General features: G+C 37.0%; 1 protein-coding gene across 5 annotated transcripts in view; it reads left to right on the top strand.

Moving 5' to 3' along the window:
* PLCL2 (phospholipase C like 2) overlaps positions 1-19,533 on the top strand; it is a 317,611-nt gene extending 298,078 nt beyond the window's left edge. For all 5 annotated transcript variants that reach the window (XM_074195739.1, XM_074195735.1, XM_074195738.1 and 2 more), the window contains exons 5-6: positions 3,257-3,366; positions 19,146-19,533. In XM_074195739.1, coding sequence (XP_074051840.1) covers positions 3,257-3,366; positions 19,146-19,328 — 293 coding nt within the window. In that variant the 3' untranslated portion in view covers positions 19,329-19,533. The remainder of the gene's footprint in view (positions 1-3,256; positions 3,367-19,145) is intronic.
* Positions 19,534-22,378: the final 2,845 nt, after the last annotated feature.

The raw sequence follows: 22,378 nt of genomic DNA, 5'->3' as shown, positions 1-22,378 counted from the left end.
CTTTTAAAAAATAATTTTGAACTCTAAATTCTTTTGTCTCATCCCAGAAAGCAAGAACTTTGATATAGATTTCACATGTGCAATCATGCAAATAGATTTCCATATTAGTCATGTTTCAGCTATAATTTTTTAAAATAATTATATTCTGTAGACAATTTAAAGAATTTTCAGGTATTATTTTGACTTATATAAAGCCTGCCCCACAGAAGATATAGCAATTGGAATTAACATAAGTGCTATAGATATTAGAAATAGCAATAAAACAAGAAAAATACATTGAAGGACTGAATATAGGCAAAAGGGAAGCACAAATGATCTGTTTGCAAACAATATAAAGATGTACCTTGAGGACTTCAGATAATTAATGAAAAAATTAATCAAAACAATAACTTTAGTAAAGTAGCATGCTACAAAATAAATCCACAAAAATCATCAACTTTTCTGCATAGTAAAAATAAAACCTTGGAGAAAGATAGGAAGAAAAATTCCTTTTAATATAACCACAATGCATTATATTTCTAGAAATTAATTTATCAAGTTATCAAGAGGCATATAGCAATTAAGCAAATAAACTATAAAACAGTTTTTCCAGAAATAAAAGAAGACACAAGTTATTAGTTGGATCTGATTTGTATATAATTATTTGCATATTGTTTCCCACATTAAACTGTGCTTGCTTGCTCACTGGGACTCTTTCTGCTTTTCTTTGTTGCCCCAAACTTTAGCATAGTGTCTGACCCATAATGGGTCTCTAAGCAACTTATATACGCTCGTTGATTTTACTTGATTTGACTAGACAATCCAACATCCTAACACAGTAAAAATACTATCAAAATTAGTTTACAGATCTAGAACTATACCAAATAAAATAAGAATAGAATACATTTGAAAGAATTAAAAGTCAAGAACATTAAAGGGATATCTTGGGAGTAGAAAAAGGTAATAAAATTTTATGATATGAATAAAAATGAGGAGTAAGGAAATTCAGAAAAGCATAGGAAAATGAATGAAAAGTGAAGAAAGCAGGACCAGAAATATAAAATCTGAATGGTGATTGCCACAGTGTATATAAAGACAACATAGAAAAACAGTGCAATTCTGGTTTAGTTAAATGGTCAACATTAATGCTAAGATTAAAGGTTCCATGTCTTGTAGTTAAAAATGAAGAATTTTAACATTTTTTCAGGACATGGATTTTCCAAAAGGGTTGCTTAGGTGTCTTATTAGTAAGGATTTATTGTATCAAAACAAAGTATCAATAATTTTATTAACTGTCAGTGGAGAAAAATAGCATCTTTCTTCTTCATCTATCCTAAAAAGTTTAGAAATAGAAATCAACATTTTTAGAAACAGAAATCCTTTCTATTTGTTTACATGTAAAGAGTCAACTACAGAGATTAGTTGATAGTGTCAAACTTGAAGGAGAAAGATCTGAGTTTGAATTCTGTTTAGGATTTGCCTCTGTGATTCTAGGCAAATCACTTAGTTTCTATTTTCCTGATCTATAAAATGTGTCCTCATAATAGCATCTATAGTCCAGGACTGTGATAAAGATAAGAGAGATAATATTTAAATGAGTGCCTTGTAAGTGCTATGTAAGTAATGATAGTATTAGCCATTGTTGGTATTGTTAGTGGTTGGCACTCATTGGATCATGTAAAATTTGCAAGGAATGTGTCACATGAAATTGAGATTTCTTCTCAACTGAGAGCATATAAGATTAGAACTTGCTTCCGTTGTGGCAGTCCCTACAGGAATTGAACCTTGAGAGGTAGATACCCAGACTTTCACAAAAGGCAACTTAAAAACCACTGTGCCTGACCAATGAAGGAATAGAATTCTTTATTAGTAGAAGTTCCAATGAGCATTCTGGCCATGGGATCATTCAAGATTCCTATCCTTCTAGCACATTTGTCAGCTACTCACAGCATTAGCATTGGGACAGCTTCTCAATACTAGTCAACATGGCTCCAGGTTAATAACTTCTGGGCAAAAGCTGATAAGAAACCTCTTTCTCATTGGATTATCTGTAGGAGTTCCTTCTGTTTGTCTCTATATCCATGATGGTTTCCTGGACCATGCATATTGTGCCAAGCCAGCTCTTTTGTATGTCTCTAATGAGTGAGCATGGCTCAAAGTGTAGTATTAAGAGTTAGGCAATTTGTTCCAAACAGGTCTTCCTTTTGGTATTCATAAGAAATTCACAGTCAGTATTGTTGACACTGAGTAATCAGGTGGTTGTCTTAAAATAGTTATGATTCTCTGCTGACATAATTGAAAATTTAGGAGAAAATGCATAATTACTTAAAGAAGATTAAACTGGAGGAATATCAAAGCTTAGGAGCATAAATTATTAAGGCATTTTAAGACTTGTAGGCTTCCTGTTATCTGTTGCATAATTGCCAACATCAGTAAAAATCCCCTATCATTCTAAAGGTAATTAAACTTTTGTGTCAGAAATTAATTTTGTGCATGATAATGAGAGTTAATCAGATGATGTAGCTTCTAAAGGAAGCTTGCTTGAATCCTTTGCAAAAGAATTGTTTTCAATATTTCTAATGTAAAAGTACTACATGTAGCTATGGCTGTAAATTAATGCTATTGATATTTAACAACAAACCATCAAATTCTGTGGTCTTCACAATTATCTCCTTGAAATGTATTCCACCCTAACTTCCCTTTTCCCAAACTTTTTTTGGGATTAATTTTAGAGCCTTTGAATTTGCAAATTCTAGTATCAAATATGAAGAGTTGAGAGTTGTATGATGCGGTACATAAAACACCTCATTTGATCTTCACAACAACCATTCAAGGTTGTAGATATTATCAGGTAGCTTGCAATCAGGAAGACCTGAGTTCAAATTTGAACTCAAACACTCAGCAACTTGAGGTAGAAATTGTTCATGGTTTTTTCTTTTTCTTTCTATTTCTAGCCCTTAGGTCTTAATTAGTGCTGAAGGAATGAATTGCCTTAAGGCAATATAAATAGAAGGTAAACTCTTTGAAGGCAGGAACCCTTTTTTTCCTCCATCCTTGGGCACCAGGTACAATCATTGCTTAGTAGATGTAAAGTGATTTGAAAGAGAGAGTTCAAGATGAAATTTGAACTTCTTTCTTCCCTCTTAGCCCAGAATAACAGTTATTGGGCAGCCTTGTCTTCATGTCTGCTTTGTTATTATAAAAACAACTTGTGCTTGGGAAAGCCTCAATGTTATCCAGAAATCCCGAACTTACTGATTGCTTCTCTTCTTTACAGCCATGGAGTTCCATGAACACTTGCACACCATTGGGGCAAAGGAAGGTTTGAAGGAGAGGAAACTTCAGAAAGCAGTGGAGAGCTTTACCTGGAACATCACTATCCTCAAGGTAACCTGGGATTTTCTCTGCTCTTGTGTCCAGAGTTGTCCCTACTGCTTTTCTAAGCACTAGTCTTGCTCTGCATGCTCATCCTTGAACATCTTTGGCCACTTGAGCCTGGAACCCAATCAAGTGAAGAACCTGCTTGTGGGTTATAAGGGTATCATGGGCTATCAAGTAGACTGGACCCATTAGTTGGTGTTGGGTAGATTTCACAACCATTCCACCATCTATTTTGCAGCATATTTTAATGTTAACCAGGTCCCTGTGGTTTGATTATGAAGTGATTGCTATTGCTTAGAGAATAATGATTATAACTGCCCAAAAAACCCAACCTAATCCGTACTTACTCAGATATAATTGAACAGTTTAAATGATAGAAGCAGTGGCCTTAGTATTTTTTCCCATTGAAGGGAAATGAGCATAGGGGTCCTTGGTATACCGCAGAAGTGCCAATCCTTTGAGTCCTAGAATGACAGCATTTCAGAACTGGAAAGGACTAGAGGTCACCTAATCCGAGGGGAACCCTTAGAAATCCTCCTATCTGAGCCTCCAATAAATATGAGCAATAGAACAGGGATTCTTACCTTTTTGTGTGTGATGAACCCTTTTGATGGTCTCTTATATAGGATCCAGGCACTCTGCTAAGTGCTTTACAAATATTATCTCATTTGATCCATAAAAGTACCTTAGTAGGTAGATGTATTATTATCCCTATTTTACAGTTGAGGAAATTAAGGCAAACAGAGGTGAAGTGACTTGCTCAAAGTCACACAATTAGGGAATAACTAAAAGCCATATTTGAACTCAGATCTTCCTGACTGCAAACACAGCACTTCATCCATTAGTTCATCTACATCATAGCCTCTGTCTGATGTCTAAAGACCCTTGTCAAAAGAACGTTTCTAAATGCATAAAATAAAATTATAGGATTGCAAAGGAAACCATTTATATTAAAATATAGTAATCAAAATAATTTAAAAAATAAAACAAGCTCAAGGGCTCCAAGTTAAGAACCCCTGACTTAGACAGTTATGATAGCTTTTGGTCTAGAGACCCCACTTATACTGGTTCAAATCCCAATTCTGCCTCTTTTTAGCTATGTCACACTAAAGAAGTCCCTTAACTTCACTGATTCTCAAGTTTCCTCATCTGTAAAACCAAAAGGGTTGGATCTAATAGTTTTTTCCAACTTTCAGCTCCAAATACAGGACCCCATGGTGTCCCAAAGCCGCCCATTTTGCTTTCTCAGATCTCTAACTTAGAGGATGTTTTTGTTTTAGTAAAGCCTAAATCATCCTTTGTTTAATTGAGCTCTATTCTGTATCAAGGAGGAGGGGAGGGGGGGAAGTGGGGGGGGGGCTTGGTACAGTGCTTTGACCTCTGGGATCATGTTGATAATTTGGAAGAGTGTGGTGTGTGAGCCAAAGCTTTTCTCTTGTTTTGTCTCAGAAGTTTGTACTTGAAGCTCGGAGTCTTATGAACTAGAATAATACACCAGAGTGATTTTCATTCAGGACTTGGGCCAATTAAAATGCCCAGCTCCTCTCAACCATTTCATCTTTGTGGCTTTCTGCTCTGCTGAATTCCAGACTGTGAAGACATTATCACAGCTGCCTCTTATAATTTCCTTTCCCCACCCCTCAAGTTCAGTCTCCTGTCCCTATGACTCAATCATTTTCTTATTTGATTTCATACAAAGTCCCTCTTCCCTGTCAAATTAAATTCCCTATTCCCATATCAAACCCTTTTCACTTAATCAATGAAATCACTTTCCAAATTTCTTCTAACATTTCCTCCCTTTCTCCCACATGTTCCTTCTATCACTAAATCTTATGTTTCAAGTCCAATGAGCTACAGCTCGGTAAACAGCAATCCCAAAATTCACAATGAAAATGAATTTTGGTTTCACTGTTGACTGACTTGCTAACTAGCCTTGTTCTACTGCTTTGATACTTGGGAGAGTGTGCTGCCCCTTCTCTTTTTCCATCTTCCAGAAAGACTGGTATCCCTTTCTTCTTCCCAAGGCTATTCTCATCTGTCTGGGTCCTTTGTTCTGTCCTTTGCTCTCAATAATTTCCTCCTACATTTTCATTTGTGTCTATCTCTAGGTAATTCTTAACCTTCCATCTATCAACATGATGAGATCTGAGCCTTGATTTAAAAAAACAAAACCAGAACCTCTCCTAACTCCTGCTCTCAGCATGGTGAAGCTACTTGATATGGTAGAAAGAAAGCAAAGCCTTCTTAATAATTAATTAATTAATTGTTACCACTTTTGTGAACTTGGACAAGTCGCTAGCATCTGTGGTCCTTGGCTTCCTCATCAGCAAAATGAGTTTTCCTTTAAGATTCTTTGGTCTTTCATCTTCCTTCCCTCATTAAACTTCTCCAAAAAATTTATCTCTACTTGCTGCTTCTACTTTATATATTCGTTTTCTTTAAGTTTTTACAATATGATTTCTACCAATCTCTCTCCTGAAACTGTTTGGGTAAAGGTCACCAAAGACTCCTATACTCCAAATATGGTAGCCTCATCTCTTTGTTCTGTTGACGAGTGCATCAAGTATGTGGTACAATGGATAGAATGATGAATTTTGAGTAAAGAAGATCCAAGCTCAAACTTATCTCAAATACTTACTAGCTGTGTGACCCTAGGCAAGGTATTTAATTGCTCTAGGCCTCATTTTCCTCATCTTTAAAATAAGATGATTGGTCTGGATGACTTTGAAGACTCACATGTCCCATAGCTGTTGAAGGGTAGAGTAGGCCTACCTCAAATAATTTTAGTGAACCCCTTGGATGACTATCCCCAGTATGTATGACCTCAACAGAAGTCATAGTTCTGACATGGAAGACCTATCATTTCCCCACCAAGTTCTTTTCCAGTTCCTTCTACACAATCTCAAGGCTCTTCAAGTCAAGTCAACAATGAAGTACCTACTAGATGTCAACTCTGTAATAAACATCAAGGATACAAAGAAAGGCAATAGCAACAACCACAAGAACAAAACAGTTCCTGTTCTCTTATCAGCCTATACCAGGGTTATGTTAGACTTGTTTTCCTTCCCTAGATTTGCAGGACTTTTCTGAGTTCAAATCTGGCCTCAGACATTTAATAATTACCTAGTTGTATGACTTTGGGCAAGTCACTTAACTCTATTGTCTTGCAAAAACAAAAACAAAAAATTAGGTCATAGTTATCAGTATAAATTAGAAGCATTGTTCTCATTGTTCTCATTTGGTTTTGTAACTTGTAGAAACATCTACATGTAAATTTCACCATGTTTGACCATTTTCCATGAGAAAGAATAATAGATTCATTATACTAGAAGAGACCTGAGAATTCATCTGGATCAAATTCCCAACCATTGTAAAACTCCCTTCCAAAATATCCTTGACTTATGGACCTACAGCAGCTGGTTGAGTGCCTCCACTGATGAGGAAGTCACTGCCTTAAGAGGAAGTTTGGACCATCATTCTATCCCTAGTTAAAAGGTTGAATTGAAGTCTATCTTCTTAACATTTCACTCCATTGGCTCTATTCTAGACTTTCTGTGGCACACTTATGGTAGGATTTGAACAAAGGTCTTCCAGGACAGAAAGTGGGATGGGTTATGGTCTGCTCAGTTGGAAGGGACATCCAAATCCTTTGAATGAATGTTTGTCCTGACCTCAAGGGCAATATAGCATTAAACTACCTTGCTGTCTATGGAATACTCCTTCATATATTTGAAGAAGCTGTTAAACCTACCTTAATCATCTTTTCTCCAAGATAAACATCAAGGGTTCCTTTTTCTATTTTTTAGAAGAAACGGTTTCCATAGACCATGGTAGAAACAAAGGTGTATGTAAAGGTGAAAGGAACCTAGTTGTAATCTAGCTGATCTTCCTCTATTTTAAAAATGGAGAAGCTGAGACCCAGGGAGGTTAAAGGTCTGGTCTAAAGTAAGGGTTCTTTCTTCTCTGCATAACCACTTTTTGTCAGTATATTTCTTTAGGGTTTTTTTTTTGCAAGGCAAATGGGGTTAAGTGGCTTTCCCAAGGCCACACAGCTGAGGCTGGATTTGAACCCAGGTACACCTGACTCCAGGGCTGGTGCTTTATCCACTGCACCACCTAGCTGCCCCGTCACTATATTTCTTAAAATATATTATGCCCAGAATTGAGTCCCTACATTTGGTCTGACCAGCTGACATTCAATGACACTATTAGGATCCATGAAGTGGCTGCCATGAATACAGCCTGAACTGAAATTAGTTTTTCAGCAGTCACAGGATATAGTTAATTCAATTCAATTCAACAAATATTTATCAGGTGCCTACTAGGTACAAGGCTTAAGGATATATTAAAATATAAAATTCTCAATCATCTAAAATCACCCAGTCTCTTTTCCAAACAAAGCCACTACCAATCTTTGTAAAGTTAATAGCCATTTTCCACCCTGAAAATTGATCTGTTCATTACATTTTTCTCTTTATTAACCAAGTGCATTTTTAAACACTTAAGAGCCTACTGTCACCTTGTCTTAGAATTATGTTATACTTGTTTTCTTAATTAAAATTCTTTCTAGTTTATAGTCTGATCTAGAGCTTAGCACAGTAGGTCTTAAATAACTGAGAGTTGACTGACTTTTCTCTTTTGGATTTTAATTTATTTGACTGACTTAATTGGAACATAGAAGAATAGTTTTATTTAAATAGAATAAGAAATCATAAAGCAGGACCAATCCCACCCACCTAGAAAAACATTTTGTATACACTTTACACTTTTAGTTGATATTTTTGGAGAGAATTTGGGTTGACCTGTGGTTAAATCCAAATTCTGACAGTAGTAATGAAGCCCTGGTTTCTCTAAAGCCCTAAACTTTAACCTTAAAAAGTAGTTGTGTCTGAATTTCCTCTGCTAGTCATTTGTGAATTCCATTCCCTTCTCTACAGGAGATTTATTCTGTAATTAAATGATTAGAATCATTTAGAGCAAGAAGGGCCACTAGAAATGATCTAGTCCAAATCTGTCATGGTTCAGATAAGAAAACTGAGACTCAGAGAGGTTGAATGATTTGTCCAAGGTCACACAGCTTAATTAGGAGTAGAGCTGGAACTAATGCTTTTGTCTTTTGGCTTGTCTCCTTGTCACACTCTCTTTCCATTATACCCAGTAGCATTATTTACTGATCAGAATCCAAGATTAGAACTAAGGAATATGTGTTTCTCCTCCTCACTTTCTCTTCTGACTCACCATGATTTATATTTAACTTATTTTTACGTCAGTCTCCACATCTTTAAATCTCTGGCTGTACTACTTTTTTTCTTTTGAGTAATTTGAAAATCTTTCTCTGTTAAGAAAATAAAAGGAAAGAAGGGTATGAATTACATGAGTAGCCCCCACTTACACACATAGCTTCCACAGACTCACAGAGAGCATTGGGTGCTTTCATTGAGAACGGCCATTTGGGGCAGGCAGAAGATGGGATGGTCAGCCTGTTAGCTTTGTGTGTTGAGAGAATGATGATACTAGCTGACCATTTATAAAGGACTGTCTGGGTAACTCCCATGATGTCCCCCCATGTCTTGCTCCCTTTCCTCTGTTTCTACTGAATAAAATACAGTAAATTGCCCAGGACAGAGAAAATGGACTGTTAGAAAATAGTTTAAAGGCACTAAAAATATACATTTACCACCATTTAGATTAGCTCTGATGCTTGATGGATCTTGTGGGCCATAGTAACACATAAAGACCATCTGCTGGTTGAAAAAGTATACATATTAAGGGAACTTTGGATCTCCTAGAGGCATGGCATGGATCAGAGAGCTCTTTAGGTTTGGAGTTAGAAGACCTCCATTGCAAACTTGGATTTGTGGCTTCTTGGAGGACCCTGAGTGAGTCATTTTAACCTTTTTGGACCCTGGTTTTCTTATTTGTAGGGACAATAATACTTTAATTACCAACAACTTCATGGGGCCATTGTGAGAAAAACTCTTTGTAAACCCTAAAAATGCAATATAAATAGGATCCATTGATTGATTAAATTAATATGAACTGTAGGAATTTGAGAAACATCTTTTAAGGACTAAGCCTCAGTTTAGGCCTGCTGGACATATTCTCTGAGGGACAAATGGACATGAAGGGCTGAATTCTTCACCAACTTCAAAAAGAAGCTTATCTTGAAATGGGTGCTTTGAAATTAATAGCAGAACTAAGTTTGGAACCTCCCTAGTTTCTAATTCTATGTCACATTGCGTTGTTTCATGAGAGGCAAAGCAAAATAGCCCAAGATAAGATAAAGAATGTTATAAGTGGGCAGCTAAGTGGCATAGTGGATAGAGCACTTGCTCTGGAGTCAGGAGGACCTGAGTTCAAATCCAGCCTCAGACAATAATTGCCTAGCTGTGTGACCCTGGGCAAGTCACAACTTCATTGTGTGAAATAAATAGAAAAAAATTTAAAAGAATGTTATAAGAGGAAAGGTTGACCTTTTGTTGGGAGGAACAGTAGACCTGATCTCTTTTTTTATTGGCATAAAAAAATCTTCAAAAATGCAAATTATCAACCTGTATCATTTTTGACCTTAAGGAGTTGAATGATATCTAAGATAAATTTAAATGATTGTCTATTGCCATACAATTAATATGCATCAAGAGCAAAGATTTGAACCCAGGTCTTAGTGGCAAAAAAGAAAAAAAAATCTATACTTGGCTACTGCCAATTATTAATTGCCCCCTTAGGCATCAACATGCAGAAAAAGAAAAGGGAAAGACAATCTTTGCTCTCAAGGACCTCACAGTCTAATGAAGGAAACAACATGCAAAAATAACTGTGTGTGTGTGTGTGTGTGTGTGTGTGTGTGTGTGTGTGTAAAAATGTATTTGTTGTTCTGTCATTTCAATCATATCTGACCTTCTTGATCCCATTTGAATTTTCTTGACAAAGATATTAGAGTGGTTTGCCATTTCCTTTTCCAATGAATCCAGTGGATCCATTTTGCCAGGTCTTCTTGATTCCAGGTCCAATGTTTATCCACTGAGCCACTGGCTGCCTTTACAAAAATGCCTAACCATATACAAAAAATATGATTTTTGCTTTTATATGATTTTCACCACCCAAACTACTGAAACTGAATGAAAGTTCTCAATATGGCTTCCACTTCCCCAATCTGGTAGCTTCATTCTAGGTGAACTCTCTGAAGCATCTGACAATTGATTCTTTTCCTTCTTTATATTGTCTTCCATCTCTGGACTCAGCATCTTTTCAGTCTGCCGATTCTTCCACCATCTCTCAGTCCTCAGTTTACTCTGCCATGTTGGCTTTCTCAGAGGACTGTGTGACAAATAAAAAGATGAGTCAGTAATGTGGCTTGGCAAGAAATGGTCACTGGCATTTGGGCAATATGACGAGATGACAACGAATATCCCTCAGGCTAAATGAGGCAAACAAATGGAATCAGAGGAAGAAACAATAATTATGATCTCCTCCCAGAGAGATACATAGGGACTTAGGGTCAAATCTCCTCTTCACCTCAGTGCTCTATCCTCTATCCTCAAAGTTAAGCCATTTTTAGGACCTGAAGGCCAGAGAGAGACTTTAGTGGAATTAGTTCAGGGGGAAAAAAGTGATTGAATAAAGTGATTCAAAAAAAGGGAATTGAACTGAGCTTGCTGGTTTCTGAGAGGTCTTAGGGGGATTAGCCAGAAGGTGATTAGATAAGGCAGAATTAAGTAGAACACTTTTCCCTACTCCCCTCTGCTCTCCTGGGGCTTCTACCCCAGGGAAGAATTAGATCTGAACTCTGGGGAACTAAAACTGGCAAGGCATTGTAGCTGGGGAGAGAGGAAGGGGTAATAGCAGAAGTGGGCAGGAGGGAGAGAGGAACAGAATTCCAGGTTTTGTCCGCTTGTCACTAGCCATTCAATTTAACTCTCTTATCCTATACCTCCATCTTAGACCTTTAATCATACAATCATACTATGGTCTCGGTCTCTCTCTCTCTCTCTCTCTCTCTCTCTCTCTCTCTCTCTCTCTCTCTCTCTCTTCTTTCTCCTTCCTCCCTCTTCCCTTTCCCTACTGTTTTCCTAAGTTGACTATGTTTCTCCCTTGCTCCTTAAATTTCTTTGGCTCCCTATTTCCTCTAGAAACTAGAAACTTCTTTCTTTGGTATTTAAATCACTTCATAACCCAGCTTCTTCTCATCTTTCCAGTTTACTTCCATATTACTCTTCTCTATTCACTACAAGCCTACTTACGTTACTGGTTCTCTCAAGGGCCTCTCCATCTTCCCTTTCTGTCTTCTGTGACTGGAGTGCTCCAGCTCCACCTCTCCTTCAAAATCCCTAGTTTCCTTCTAGACTCATCTCTAACCTTATTTTCTTCAGAACTTTCCCAGGGCCCCCAGCTTCTTTTGTTATTACTTTGAATGGTCCTAATATATGCATATTGATATGCATATTGTCACCCTATTAGAGTGTAATGTTGAGGATAGGACTCTTTTTGTTTTTTAATATTCTAGATTTTGGCAAGGTACCAAGTACCTAATAACACTTTAGAAGTAACTTATAGATTGCTTGATTGCTTCTCTTCCTACTTTTGTCTTGAGGTCACTGGTTATTAAAGTTTATATATGACTTACTTTGGAAAGTCATATTGAATTCTTTAAAACAACAAAGCAGATTATAAATGTGAGCTATTATATTCATAACATCATCATCAGTGAATCATTTGACATCATTTACATAATGTTAGAAGGTATGCAAAGCACTTTACAAATATTGTTTGATATTCTGGGACATGGAGGACAACAACCCTGAGTGGTAGGTACTACTATTATTAACCGCATTTTACAGATGAGGAAATTGAGGTAGATAGGTGAAGTGACTTGCCCAGGGTTATACAGCTAGTAAGTATTCAAAGATGGATTTAAACTCAATTTGTCCAGACTCCAAGTCCAGTGTTCTATTCATTGAACTATGGAGCTGACTCATGGACCTAACATGGAGTAGTCCCCAGACAGAATTCCCTAAAGGCCTATTTAAGCTTAGGAAACAATATTAACCAAGTCACAGAAGCATGCATTTAGAGGTGGAAAGGAAATATCTTTGAGGTCATTTGGTCCAACTACCCCATTTTACAGATAAGAAAATTGAGGTTCGAAGAAAGGAAGTAACTTGCCCAAAGTCACAAAACCAGTAAGTGATAAAGGTGAGATTTGAACCCCTGTATTTTGATTCCAAATCAATGTTCTTTTCCATCTTACCACAATGTTGTAGGGATGTTTTCAATCTAAACCCATGAATTGGTATTCTTTATGCAAGGCCTAGCCTTGATAAGAGGCAATGAGGGAACAAAATTGTATAAGGTATAAATAGCTGAATAGGGAATTTAGACATTGGTTCTTGAGGGGATTTCATTCCATTAAATATGTGTTAACATTTTGCAAAGTCTGAAAAAAGCATCAGTTCTGGCAACATTGGGCTCTACTCACTTTGCATATAGTTGTCCAGCTCTTCTGATTCTGACCTTCAATTAATGGCAGATTCATTTGAAAGGACTGGAAGAATCTCATTTTAATGTGTCATTCTCTGGACTTTCAGAGAACAGAACATGCAGTAGATCATTTCTTTCCTAATGTAGGATAAACACACTTTATTCCCAATGCATTACATTCCAAGGGTTCTGAGGAGATTAAGCCTTTCTAGCCATTTGTTGTTAGTGTTGTTTTCAAATATTATTCCATCTTTTCTCATTGTAGTTACTCCTAGCTCATCCATATTCAGTAAATGCCCTTTTCGGTGTCATTTTGGCAAGAATGTTATTGAATATTATTGGTTTCCAATTGCAGCACGCTCACCCAGTTACTGATTTTGTGTCTCATCTCAGTCCATTTCCATAATGTTCCTGTTGATCTCAAACATCAACATTAAAACATCATAGATATAAGTCTTCCATATCTCTCATTGTCATAATGTTTGGAACTGAAGCTGTTTCTACTTTAAAAAAAATAAACAATTCCATTTGAATCTAGTGCCTTCCAGGATAAAATCTGCCATTTGTTCTCCCTTTTCTTATCAACTGGGGTGCTTTGCAATTAATCAAGAAGTATTGTCTTGATTAAGTGCCTACTAGATCTCAGTAACTATGGTAAGGTTACAAATGAAAGATAAAAATTCCTTCTACTCAAGGAGAATACATTCTGTTTTATATATGCAAGTGTAATGACTTCTCTAGGACTTCTTCCCATATTGTACACTGAGGCACAACTTTTTCCTTTAAGATTTTATGGGGGGGAAACCCTGAAAAACTAGGGTGTTTTTAGTACTGTTCATGAGCCTCCATAAGGCATGCTCTCCAAAAACAATTAACTACCTAACAACTCCTCAAAATCAATTAATTGGGAGAGGGGGGGATTTTAATTTTTAAAGGGTTTTTTTTTATGTTTTCATTTTAGTTTAAAAACAGTTATAGATTATTCCCTAATCCATGTGAAAGATCTTTTGTAACAAAGTAAAACAGTTGAACAAAACTAAACACAATGACCTAACCGGAAAGTGCATGATGTGTTGGAAATATATAGTGCCTTCACTTTTCTATTTTTTTAATGAATAGAAAGCTTTTTTTCTCTCCTTTATACAGCATTAAAAAAAGATAAAACAAATTTCTGATAACAAATGTGTACAGTCAAGTAAAGCTATATTGACTGTATGCAAAGATATATGTCTCATTCTGTACTCTAAATATATCATTTCTCTGATCAGGAGGAGGATAGTATATTTTATCCTTGGTCCTCTGGAATCATAGCTAATCATTGTATCAATCATCATTTGCTTTCAAATTCATTTGTTATTGTAGTGTTGTTCAGGTTATTCTTCAGATTATGCTCATATCATTTTTATCAGTTTTATAAAAGCTCTCAAAATTATTAGTTTTGTAATATTTTTATTATAGTGTAAATTATTCTTCTGATCATTTCATTCTGCACTGGTTCATATAAGTCTTCCCATGACTCTTTGAAATCATCTGTTTCCTCATTTCTTACAGCAAAGTAGCATTTCATCACCTTCTGACTGATTGACATTTACATACCACAAATTGATTCAATCATTCTTCCATTGATAGCCATCCTTTTAGTGTCCCACTTTTTGCTATCACAAAAAGAATTCCTATGAATATGTTTGTACACATAAATTTATTATTTCTTTGAGCTTATTTGGGGCCCTTGCAGCTGTAGAGCTGGGTCAAAGGGTTTAGTCACTGTTTAGTAACATTTTGTGTATAATTTTCATTGTTTTCCAAAATGACTGTACCTATTCATATGCCTACGAACATGCCTGTTTTTTTCACAGCCTCTCCAATAGTTATCATTTTCCTTTTTTTGTCATCTTTGCCAGGCTGATAGATGGGAGATAGAATGTTAGAATTATTTTAATATATATTTCTCTAATTAGTAGTTATTTGGAGCAGTTTTTCACAAGGGCTGTAGATAGCCTGGGCTCTTCCCTTGAGAAGTACTTAATTTTATCCTTAAACCATTTATCTATTGGGAAATGACTCTTATTCTTATAAATTTGAATTCGTTTCTTGTACATTTTGGAAATGAGACTTTTATCAGAAAATGTTATTTGCATAGATTTCCCCCAATTAATTGTTTCTCATTTAGCTTTATTGGATTTGTTTGTGCAAAAACCTTTTTCTAATTTTATGTAATCACAATTATCTATTTTATCTTTTGTTATCCTTTTTTACTTTTCTGGTCACTAACTTTTCTTTCTCCCATAGAGCTAATAGATAATTTTTCCATGTTTCTCCAATTTTTTCATTTTTACATAGGGTCACATAGGCATTTAGAATTTATCTTGACATAAGGTTAGCCTAAATTTAATTTTTTTCCATTCTGCTATCCAATTTTCCTAACAGTTTTCATTATATATATATTTTTTTTTATATAGGGTATATTGTGTATCCAATCTGTTTCACTAATCTCTATTTTTTTAACCTAATACCAAGCTGTTTTGAGAATTAATGCTTTGTAGAATAGTTTGAAATGTAATGCTATTACCCTCCTACCTCCATTTCATTCCCTCTTTTCATTATTTCCCTTGAGGTTCTTGATCCTTTTGTCTCTGAATTAGTTCTATAAAGTAATCCTTTGGTACTTTGATTAGTGTGGTATTGAATAAGTAAATAATTTAATCAGTATTATCATTTTATTATCTTAACTCTTCATGTGAACAAACAACATTTTCCTGATTATTTAAGTCTGTCATTATTTATTTTTTTAAATTTATTTATTTAAGGCAGTGCAATTAAGTGGCTTGCCCAAGATCACACAGCAAGGCAATTATTAAATGTGTGAGGCCCAATTTGAACTGAGGTCCTCCTGACTCCAGGGCCAGTGCTCTATCCACTGCGCCACCTAGATGCCCCTGTCATTATTTCTTTAAAGAGTAGTTGGTAGTTGTTTTTATGTAGTTCTCATGTATATCTTGGTAGGTAGATCCGAGCATCTCTACATTCTATAGTTATTTTATTAGTTTTTATTAGTAGTGTTAAGAAATCTCAATGACTTCAGCAGACTACTTTTGTATCTTTCAAATTTGCAGAGATTATTATTTTCATTTATTTTGATGTTAACTTTTGGCTTTTAAGCATATCGTCTTATCTGATCAAATCTAATTGAATGTTAATACATATTTAGAATTAACATAGGTACAAAGCACTATGTAAAAAATAGTAAAGCTAGCTAGCTGCTATTATTAACTATAAAAGTTGATCATTTTTGCTACAAGGTTATTCCTCGAATAGCTATGTCTTCTCTTGTACTGTTATAGCCAGAATTTCCAGTGCTGTTACAGATAGAAGTGGTGACAATGGACCCAGATGTTTTTGGAAAGGATTCTAGTTTATCTCCCTTAAATGTAACGACCAGTAGCTCTTGTTTTATTTATATCTAGTTATCATTTTAAGGAAAGGTCCTAGTGGGTTTTTTTTCAAACAGAAAGAGGTATTGTGTTTTGTTGAAAAGTCTTTTCTGTATCTATTGATATTATCATATGCTTTTTTAGTTATTAAGATTATCGTTTTCCTGTCATTGAATTAGCCCTGCCTTCCTAGTCTAGACAGAGGCTAAGTGAGCGGAGAGAAGTAATCAAAATCAGATCTGGATCTTACCTTGAGCTTCTTTGATGTTTGACATTAGAAGTAATGAGTTACGCTGGGCAAAAGCCAAGCTGTTATTTTTTAGATATTAAAATGTGTTCGTTATACTGATACTGTTGGAGAAACAATCAAAGCCGTCCCCAAACTGGGCATCCATTCAACAACGGTTTGGGATCTTTTATAGTGGTTTTGAGATGTAAAGGATATTTTAAATTTTAAACATTCAATGAATAGCAAAAGAAAAAAAAAAGAAAATGAATAAAAGACAAGCAGTATCCAATCAAACTAAACCAGAGATTGAGGTCTTTTTATAGTCACTAATTAAAGGATTCTGAGTATGACAGGAAAATCAAAAATGGCAAGTGGTAAATAGCTCACCACTGTGTGCATTCAACTCTCCCAGCAGCTTAAAACGGCCCTGCAATTTGTCCCCTCAGGAACTACAACTCAATTCTCCTGCAGCTGGCTGCCAGGGAGGGGAGAGTGCTGATCACGTAATCATTACCTGCCTCTATTCTTTGCAGCTGGTCCTGTGTCTTGGACAACAAGTCCTTAGAAGGACTTTACTTGAGAAAGGACCACCCAAAGCAACTCAATGTAAAGAATCTCTGACTCTTCTAGGAATCAAATTTACGGGTAAACCACAGAGTTTGAAGGGAAAAGGGAGGCATTATTCCAGAAAAGGGAAAGGAAGGGGATAGGGATGAGGAAGGAAAGGCAATAGAGCCAACAGAACAGGTAAATGAAGCAAAAATTGAAGTGATAGAGGCAGGGAAGATAATATGAGTAGAAAGATAGGAAGCAAGGAAAGGAGAAAAAGAACAAAGAAGAGAGAAATAGAAATTGTGTTTCTATGAAGGAAGACAGCCCAACATTAGATTTTTCATTCATTAATATGACCATTTACTGATCATGAATATAAATAGCAGCTATGAAGATTCTAAATTGGTACCTATAAATAGAAACTATAAATAAATATCATCTAGGTCACAAATGACTAGTGAGGGAGGGGGACCAGCAATGTAGCAAGAATGAGACATAACTAATGGGCGGCCCCAGCTTCCAGTGAGCATGAAACAAGGCTGGCACAAGCCTACATCCCTGCTCCCAGGGAGGAAGAGTCAGACCAAGGTCTTGAGCTCAGGAGGCTAAGCTGCCATGGGCTAAGCGGATTGAGTATTGACACCACCACTCAGTTGATCCTCCTAGGAGGAAGCTATTAGAATGTCCAAAAGGGCTGGGCATGGAGCAAGCCCAACCTCCTGTCCTGGTCAGTATGGCAATGAGCCTGTGAGTAGTCCACTATCCCTCCAGCAGTGGCAAGATGGGGAACTCGAGTGTTTGTTTATCTGTTTATTTGTTTGGAAAAAGAATTAGAGAATAGTTTACAACCCATTTTGGTAGATGCTACCGAAAGAATGTATGGAAGTGCACAGACAAGAATCTTAGAGGTAGAGAAGATTGTAGTCTCAATAAGCATCATGGCATAGTAGGAAAATATTGGATTTAAGAGTAAAAAAGATGTAGATTTGGAACCTTCTTCAGATATTTAGGAGCTCTGTGATACCAAGCCAATCATTTCTCTTCTCTGAGCCTCAGCCCCCCCCCATAAAAGGAGATAAATCTACTACATCCTTCATAGTATTACATTGAAGATCAAATGAGATAGCATATTTAGTAAAGCCCTCTGCAAGCTTTAAAGTGCTGTGAAACATTGATCATCTTTAGAGTTATTGTATTAATACCAGTAGAATTGAGTGTCAACACTGGTGAAATGACAGAGACATTAAAGCAGGGAGTCTGAACCTTTTTTTTTTCATCATGAACTTCTTTGGCAGTCTAGTAAAATCCATGGACAGCCCTCTTCTAAGTATTATGTTTCTTAATACATAAAATGCAAAGGGTTACAAAGGAAGCCAATTCTATTGAAATACAATAGTCAAAATGTTTTAGAACCCTTTATTGAAATATAAATTGATCCAAGTTACAGCTTAGTTTGACCAAATAGTCATTTTCTCACATTCCATTGAACACGTCACCATCATCCCCATATCAAAAATTGGAATTTCCGTGCTTCAGAATTTCTGTGCTTGGGATGACCAAAGTGAAGATCCATGCCTGATCTCCCACCGTCCTAGCTAAACTGTGTCCTCAGGGAACCCTACTGTCCCACTGGGTCATAAAAGGCATAAATATTTGGTTATGAAATATTTCCCAGGGCCCAAAATGATGAGTAACAACTTTTAACCTTTGTGGGAAAGCTGTTATTGGCTTCAGAAAGTAAATTTTAAGAGAAAGAAAAGTTGGGCGGGGGAAGGATGAGAAATAACACAAGAAAGAAAAGTAAGAGTGTGAAAGGTCAAGGAATGATGTACATGGGGAGAGTTTTCTTCCCAGACAGATTACATTTTTATTTCCCAGACTCCTTCAAAAGTGCTATTAAAAACAGTTTGGGGAAAAAACTGACTCCAGTTTTCTAGAAGTTGATCCAAGCATTTGGATGCAATGCTAAAGAGAAAGAAATACTGTATCTTCCTACTTCAAAATATTTTGGTTATGGTGGACAGACTGCCTCCCTCCTTCCCAGACTGTGGTGGCAGAAGCACCCATAACTAATATCTTTGCCTTTGTTCTTCCAGGGGCAAGCTGATCTTTTGAAATATGCTAAAAATGAGACATTGGAGAACCTGAAACAAATTCATTATGCTGCTGTCTCCTGTGGACTGAATAAGCCAGGCACTGAAAATTCAGACTCAGCCCCCAAAACAAGGAGGAGCCTGGAGGTCATCCCAGAAAAAGCCAACGATGAAAATGGAGATTGATGGCGCTGTCGCCTGGGTGTTAGGGAGTTCATGACTTGAGGACCAACTGTAGGCTCACGGGACAGATACTGGCTTTGCACTCACTAAAAAATTATATTTGAAATCTTAAAGCACAACTGGAATAGCTCATTACAGTCTATTAGAACTGTGAATGTACGTAGCAATTCTGCGTGTGAAGGCGAATAAATTGTTTCAAAAGAAATTATGTTCCTGGCCAAAATATGCTATATTTGTGTAACAGATGTCATAATTCAGTAACAGTGCGAAGAACAGATCATTCATCCTAGTTCCATTGAGAAACAAACTTGTTTTTTCTTGAACAAAAGCAATTACAGTTGGCGTGGCTTGACAAATGGTGTTGGGGGAGGGGGTTAGAGCCGACATGTTTTTCTGGATGTGTGATTTTCTGCTGATCCGAGTATTAGGGTGACAAACGATTGGGGGGGAGTAATGCTTGCTGAGCCATAATTAAAAAGGAGAATGTAATTGGACAGTGCTCGCTGAAGTCTTGGGGCACTCTGGGAGACCCCATGTCCAAGGAAAACAAGCGATCCATCCTCAGGCCTCTGTCTCAAGATGCGTGCGATTTCTGCCGGAGTGTTTCTGCAAACTTGATCGAATGGACAAGCGACCAAACTGCAAGCAACACATTGTAAATAGTTTTTCATTGTGTGAAGTGATGTGTTCACATTAAAAAAGTTTTATGATATTTCTCCCATACCAGTAAAAGCTTTTAACTAAATTTTAACTTTTTTATTTATTTTCTAGTTATTAAAAAATGACTGAAGCAGAGTCGTTTAGAGCAATGAGAAAGAAACCCATTGATTTGCAAAGGAACAGGATATGTCCAAGGCTGGAAATGAATGCAGAATGCATCTAGCCTACCTTTTTTGGGGGGCAGTTAGAGTTAAATGACTTGCCCAGGGTCACACAAATAGTAGGTATCTGAGATCGAATTTGAACTCAAGTCCAACTGAGTCCAGGGCTAGTATTCTATACATTGAGCCATTCCCAGTTACCCCATCCTACTACCTATAGGGATAAATGATACTTCAGCTGAACAGCTGGGTGTTGCAGTGGATAGAACGCTGGGCCTTGGGTTCAGGAGGATGGGAGTTCAAGTCTGGCCTCAGACACTTGCCCTTCCTAGCTGTGTGACCTTGGGCAGGTCACTTCACCCCGACTGCCTCGCATCCAGGGCCATCTCCAGTCATCCTGATTCACATCTGGCCACTGGACTCAGATGACTCTGGAGGAAAAAGTGAGACTGGTGACTTAGCACAGCCCCTACCGACTCAAATCCTATTCACATGCTTGTCATGGAATCATCTCTCTGATGTCACGATCTTCAAAAATAAAGGACAAACATCATCATCATCATCATTATTATTATTATTATTATTATTATTATACTTCAGCCAAGAGATTGGTTAAGCATGTATCACTGGGTTGTGTTGGCTTCATTTTTATTATGAGGTTTTTGATGATTTTACTTCATGGGAACTGATTGATGTCCAACTCTTCAGCCCTTTACTCTATACTTCCGATGGAAGAGTCAGTCAAGGATTCCATGACCCAGTGCGTACCAAAGGCAGAAGGAAATCCGATAACTGAGAGGAGATGCCATTTTTCTGTAACCAAGTTAGGTTTTTAATCAAACAACTGGTTTTCATTAATCAGCAAATCTCTGGTCCATTTCTTTACTTTAAACTACATTACCACTTCTACCACACCAAAATGACTTTGAGATTTTGAAAGATTAAAAACTCTCGCCTTCCTTATCTGGCCCCATCTGGTGTGTTGGTTTTTGTTTTTGTTTTTCTGGAAGTTTAGAATGAAGGGGGGGAATCTGCATTGTTTCTGGGTCTGTTAGCTTAGGAAATGCCTTCTCACAATCTGCTGGGGACTTGGGAGATGAGTTACTCAAACAATTAAATTTATAATCATATCAAACATTTATTAAATGCCTACCATGTGCCTAAGCTCTAAGAATACAAAAAAGGCAAAAAAAGGCCTTTCTCTCAAAGATCTTACAATCCCAAAGGGAAGGCAAATAAACTATAAACTATGTATATAGGATAAATAGGAATTAATTAGGAGGTTTGGGAAAGGCTTCCAAGAAAAGATGGGATTTGAATTTGGACTTAAAGGAAGCCAGGGAAGTTGGTAGTCAGAGAAAAGGAAGGAGAGTGTCCCAGACATGGAGGAAAAACAGCAAGAAAAACTCCCTGGAGCAAAGTAATGAAATGTCCATGGAACAGCCAGGCCAGTATTACTGAATCAAAGAGCATTTCTCAGAGTATAAAGTGTTAGAAGCCTGGAAAGGTAGGAGGGGCAGGTTATAAAGGGCTTCGAGTGCCAACCAGAGGATTTTATATTTGCTCTGACAACAATAGGAAGTCACTGGAGTTTATTGAGTTGGGGGGAGGGGAGACATGGTCAGAATGCACTTAAGGAAGATCCCTTTGATGACTGGAGGATGGAATAGGGTGAGAAGAACTTTGAGAACGCTATTCCACCTGCTACTGTAACTCAGGTATAAGGTAATGAGCTGCACGAGGGTGCTGGCGGAGGAAAGAAGGGGACTTACTCAAGAGATGTTGAAAAGGTGAAATCAATGGGACATGGTAGTAGATTATGGAATGTGAGAAATAGCAAACAGTCCAGGATGCATTAAGGACTGTGAAGATAAGGATCCCCTCCACAGTAATAGGGGAGGATGTGGGGAAAAGATAATGAGTTCCTTTTGGATGTCAACTAGATATCCTGCTGGAGATGTCTGAAAGGCTGTTGGAGATGCAAGACTGGACTCAGCAGAGAGTTGGCAGGATAGATGAGAATCATCAGGTTAGAGGTGGTCATTTAAGTCACCCAATGAAGTAGAATCAAAGGAAAAGAAAAGAGGGCCCAAGATAGCTAGAGTTACGAGGTGTGATCTTTAAGAGCATTCAGCAAAGGACCCAGAAGGAACGAACAGACTAGAAAGGTAAGAGTAGAATAAGGAAAAAGTGAAGTCCCCCAAACCCACAGAGTATCAAGGAGACAGGCAA

The sequence above is a fragment of the Macrotis lagotis genome, chromosome 7 (assembly GCF_037893015.1).
Source record: "Macrotis lagotis isolate mMagLag1 chromosome 7, bilby.v1.9.chrom.fasta, whole genome shotgun sequence".
Lineage (NCBI taxonomy): Eukaryota > Metazoa > Chordata > Mammalia > Peramelemorphia > Peramelidae > Macrotis > Macrotis lagotis.
Note: the sequence above shows the minus strand (reverse complement) of the source record. Positions and strands in the feature narration are given on the sequence as shown.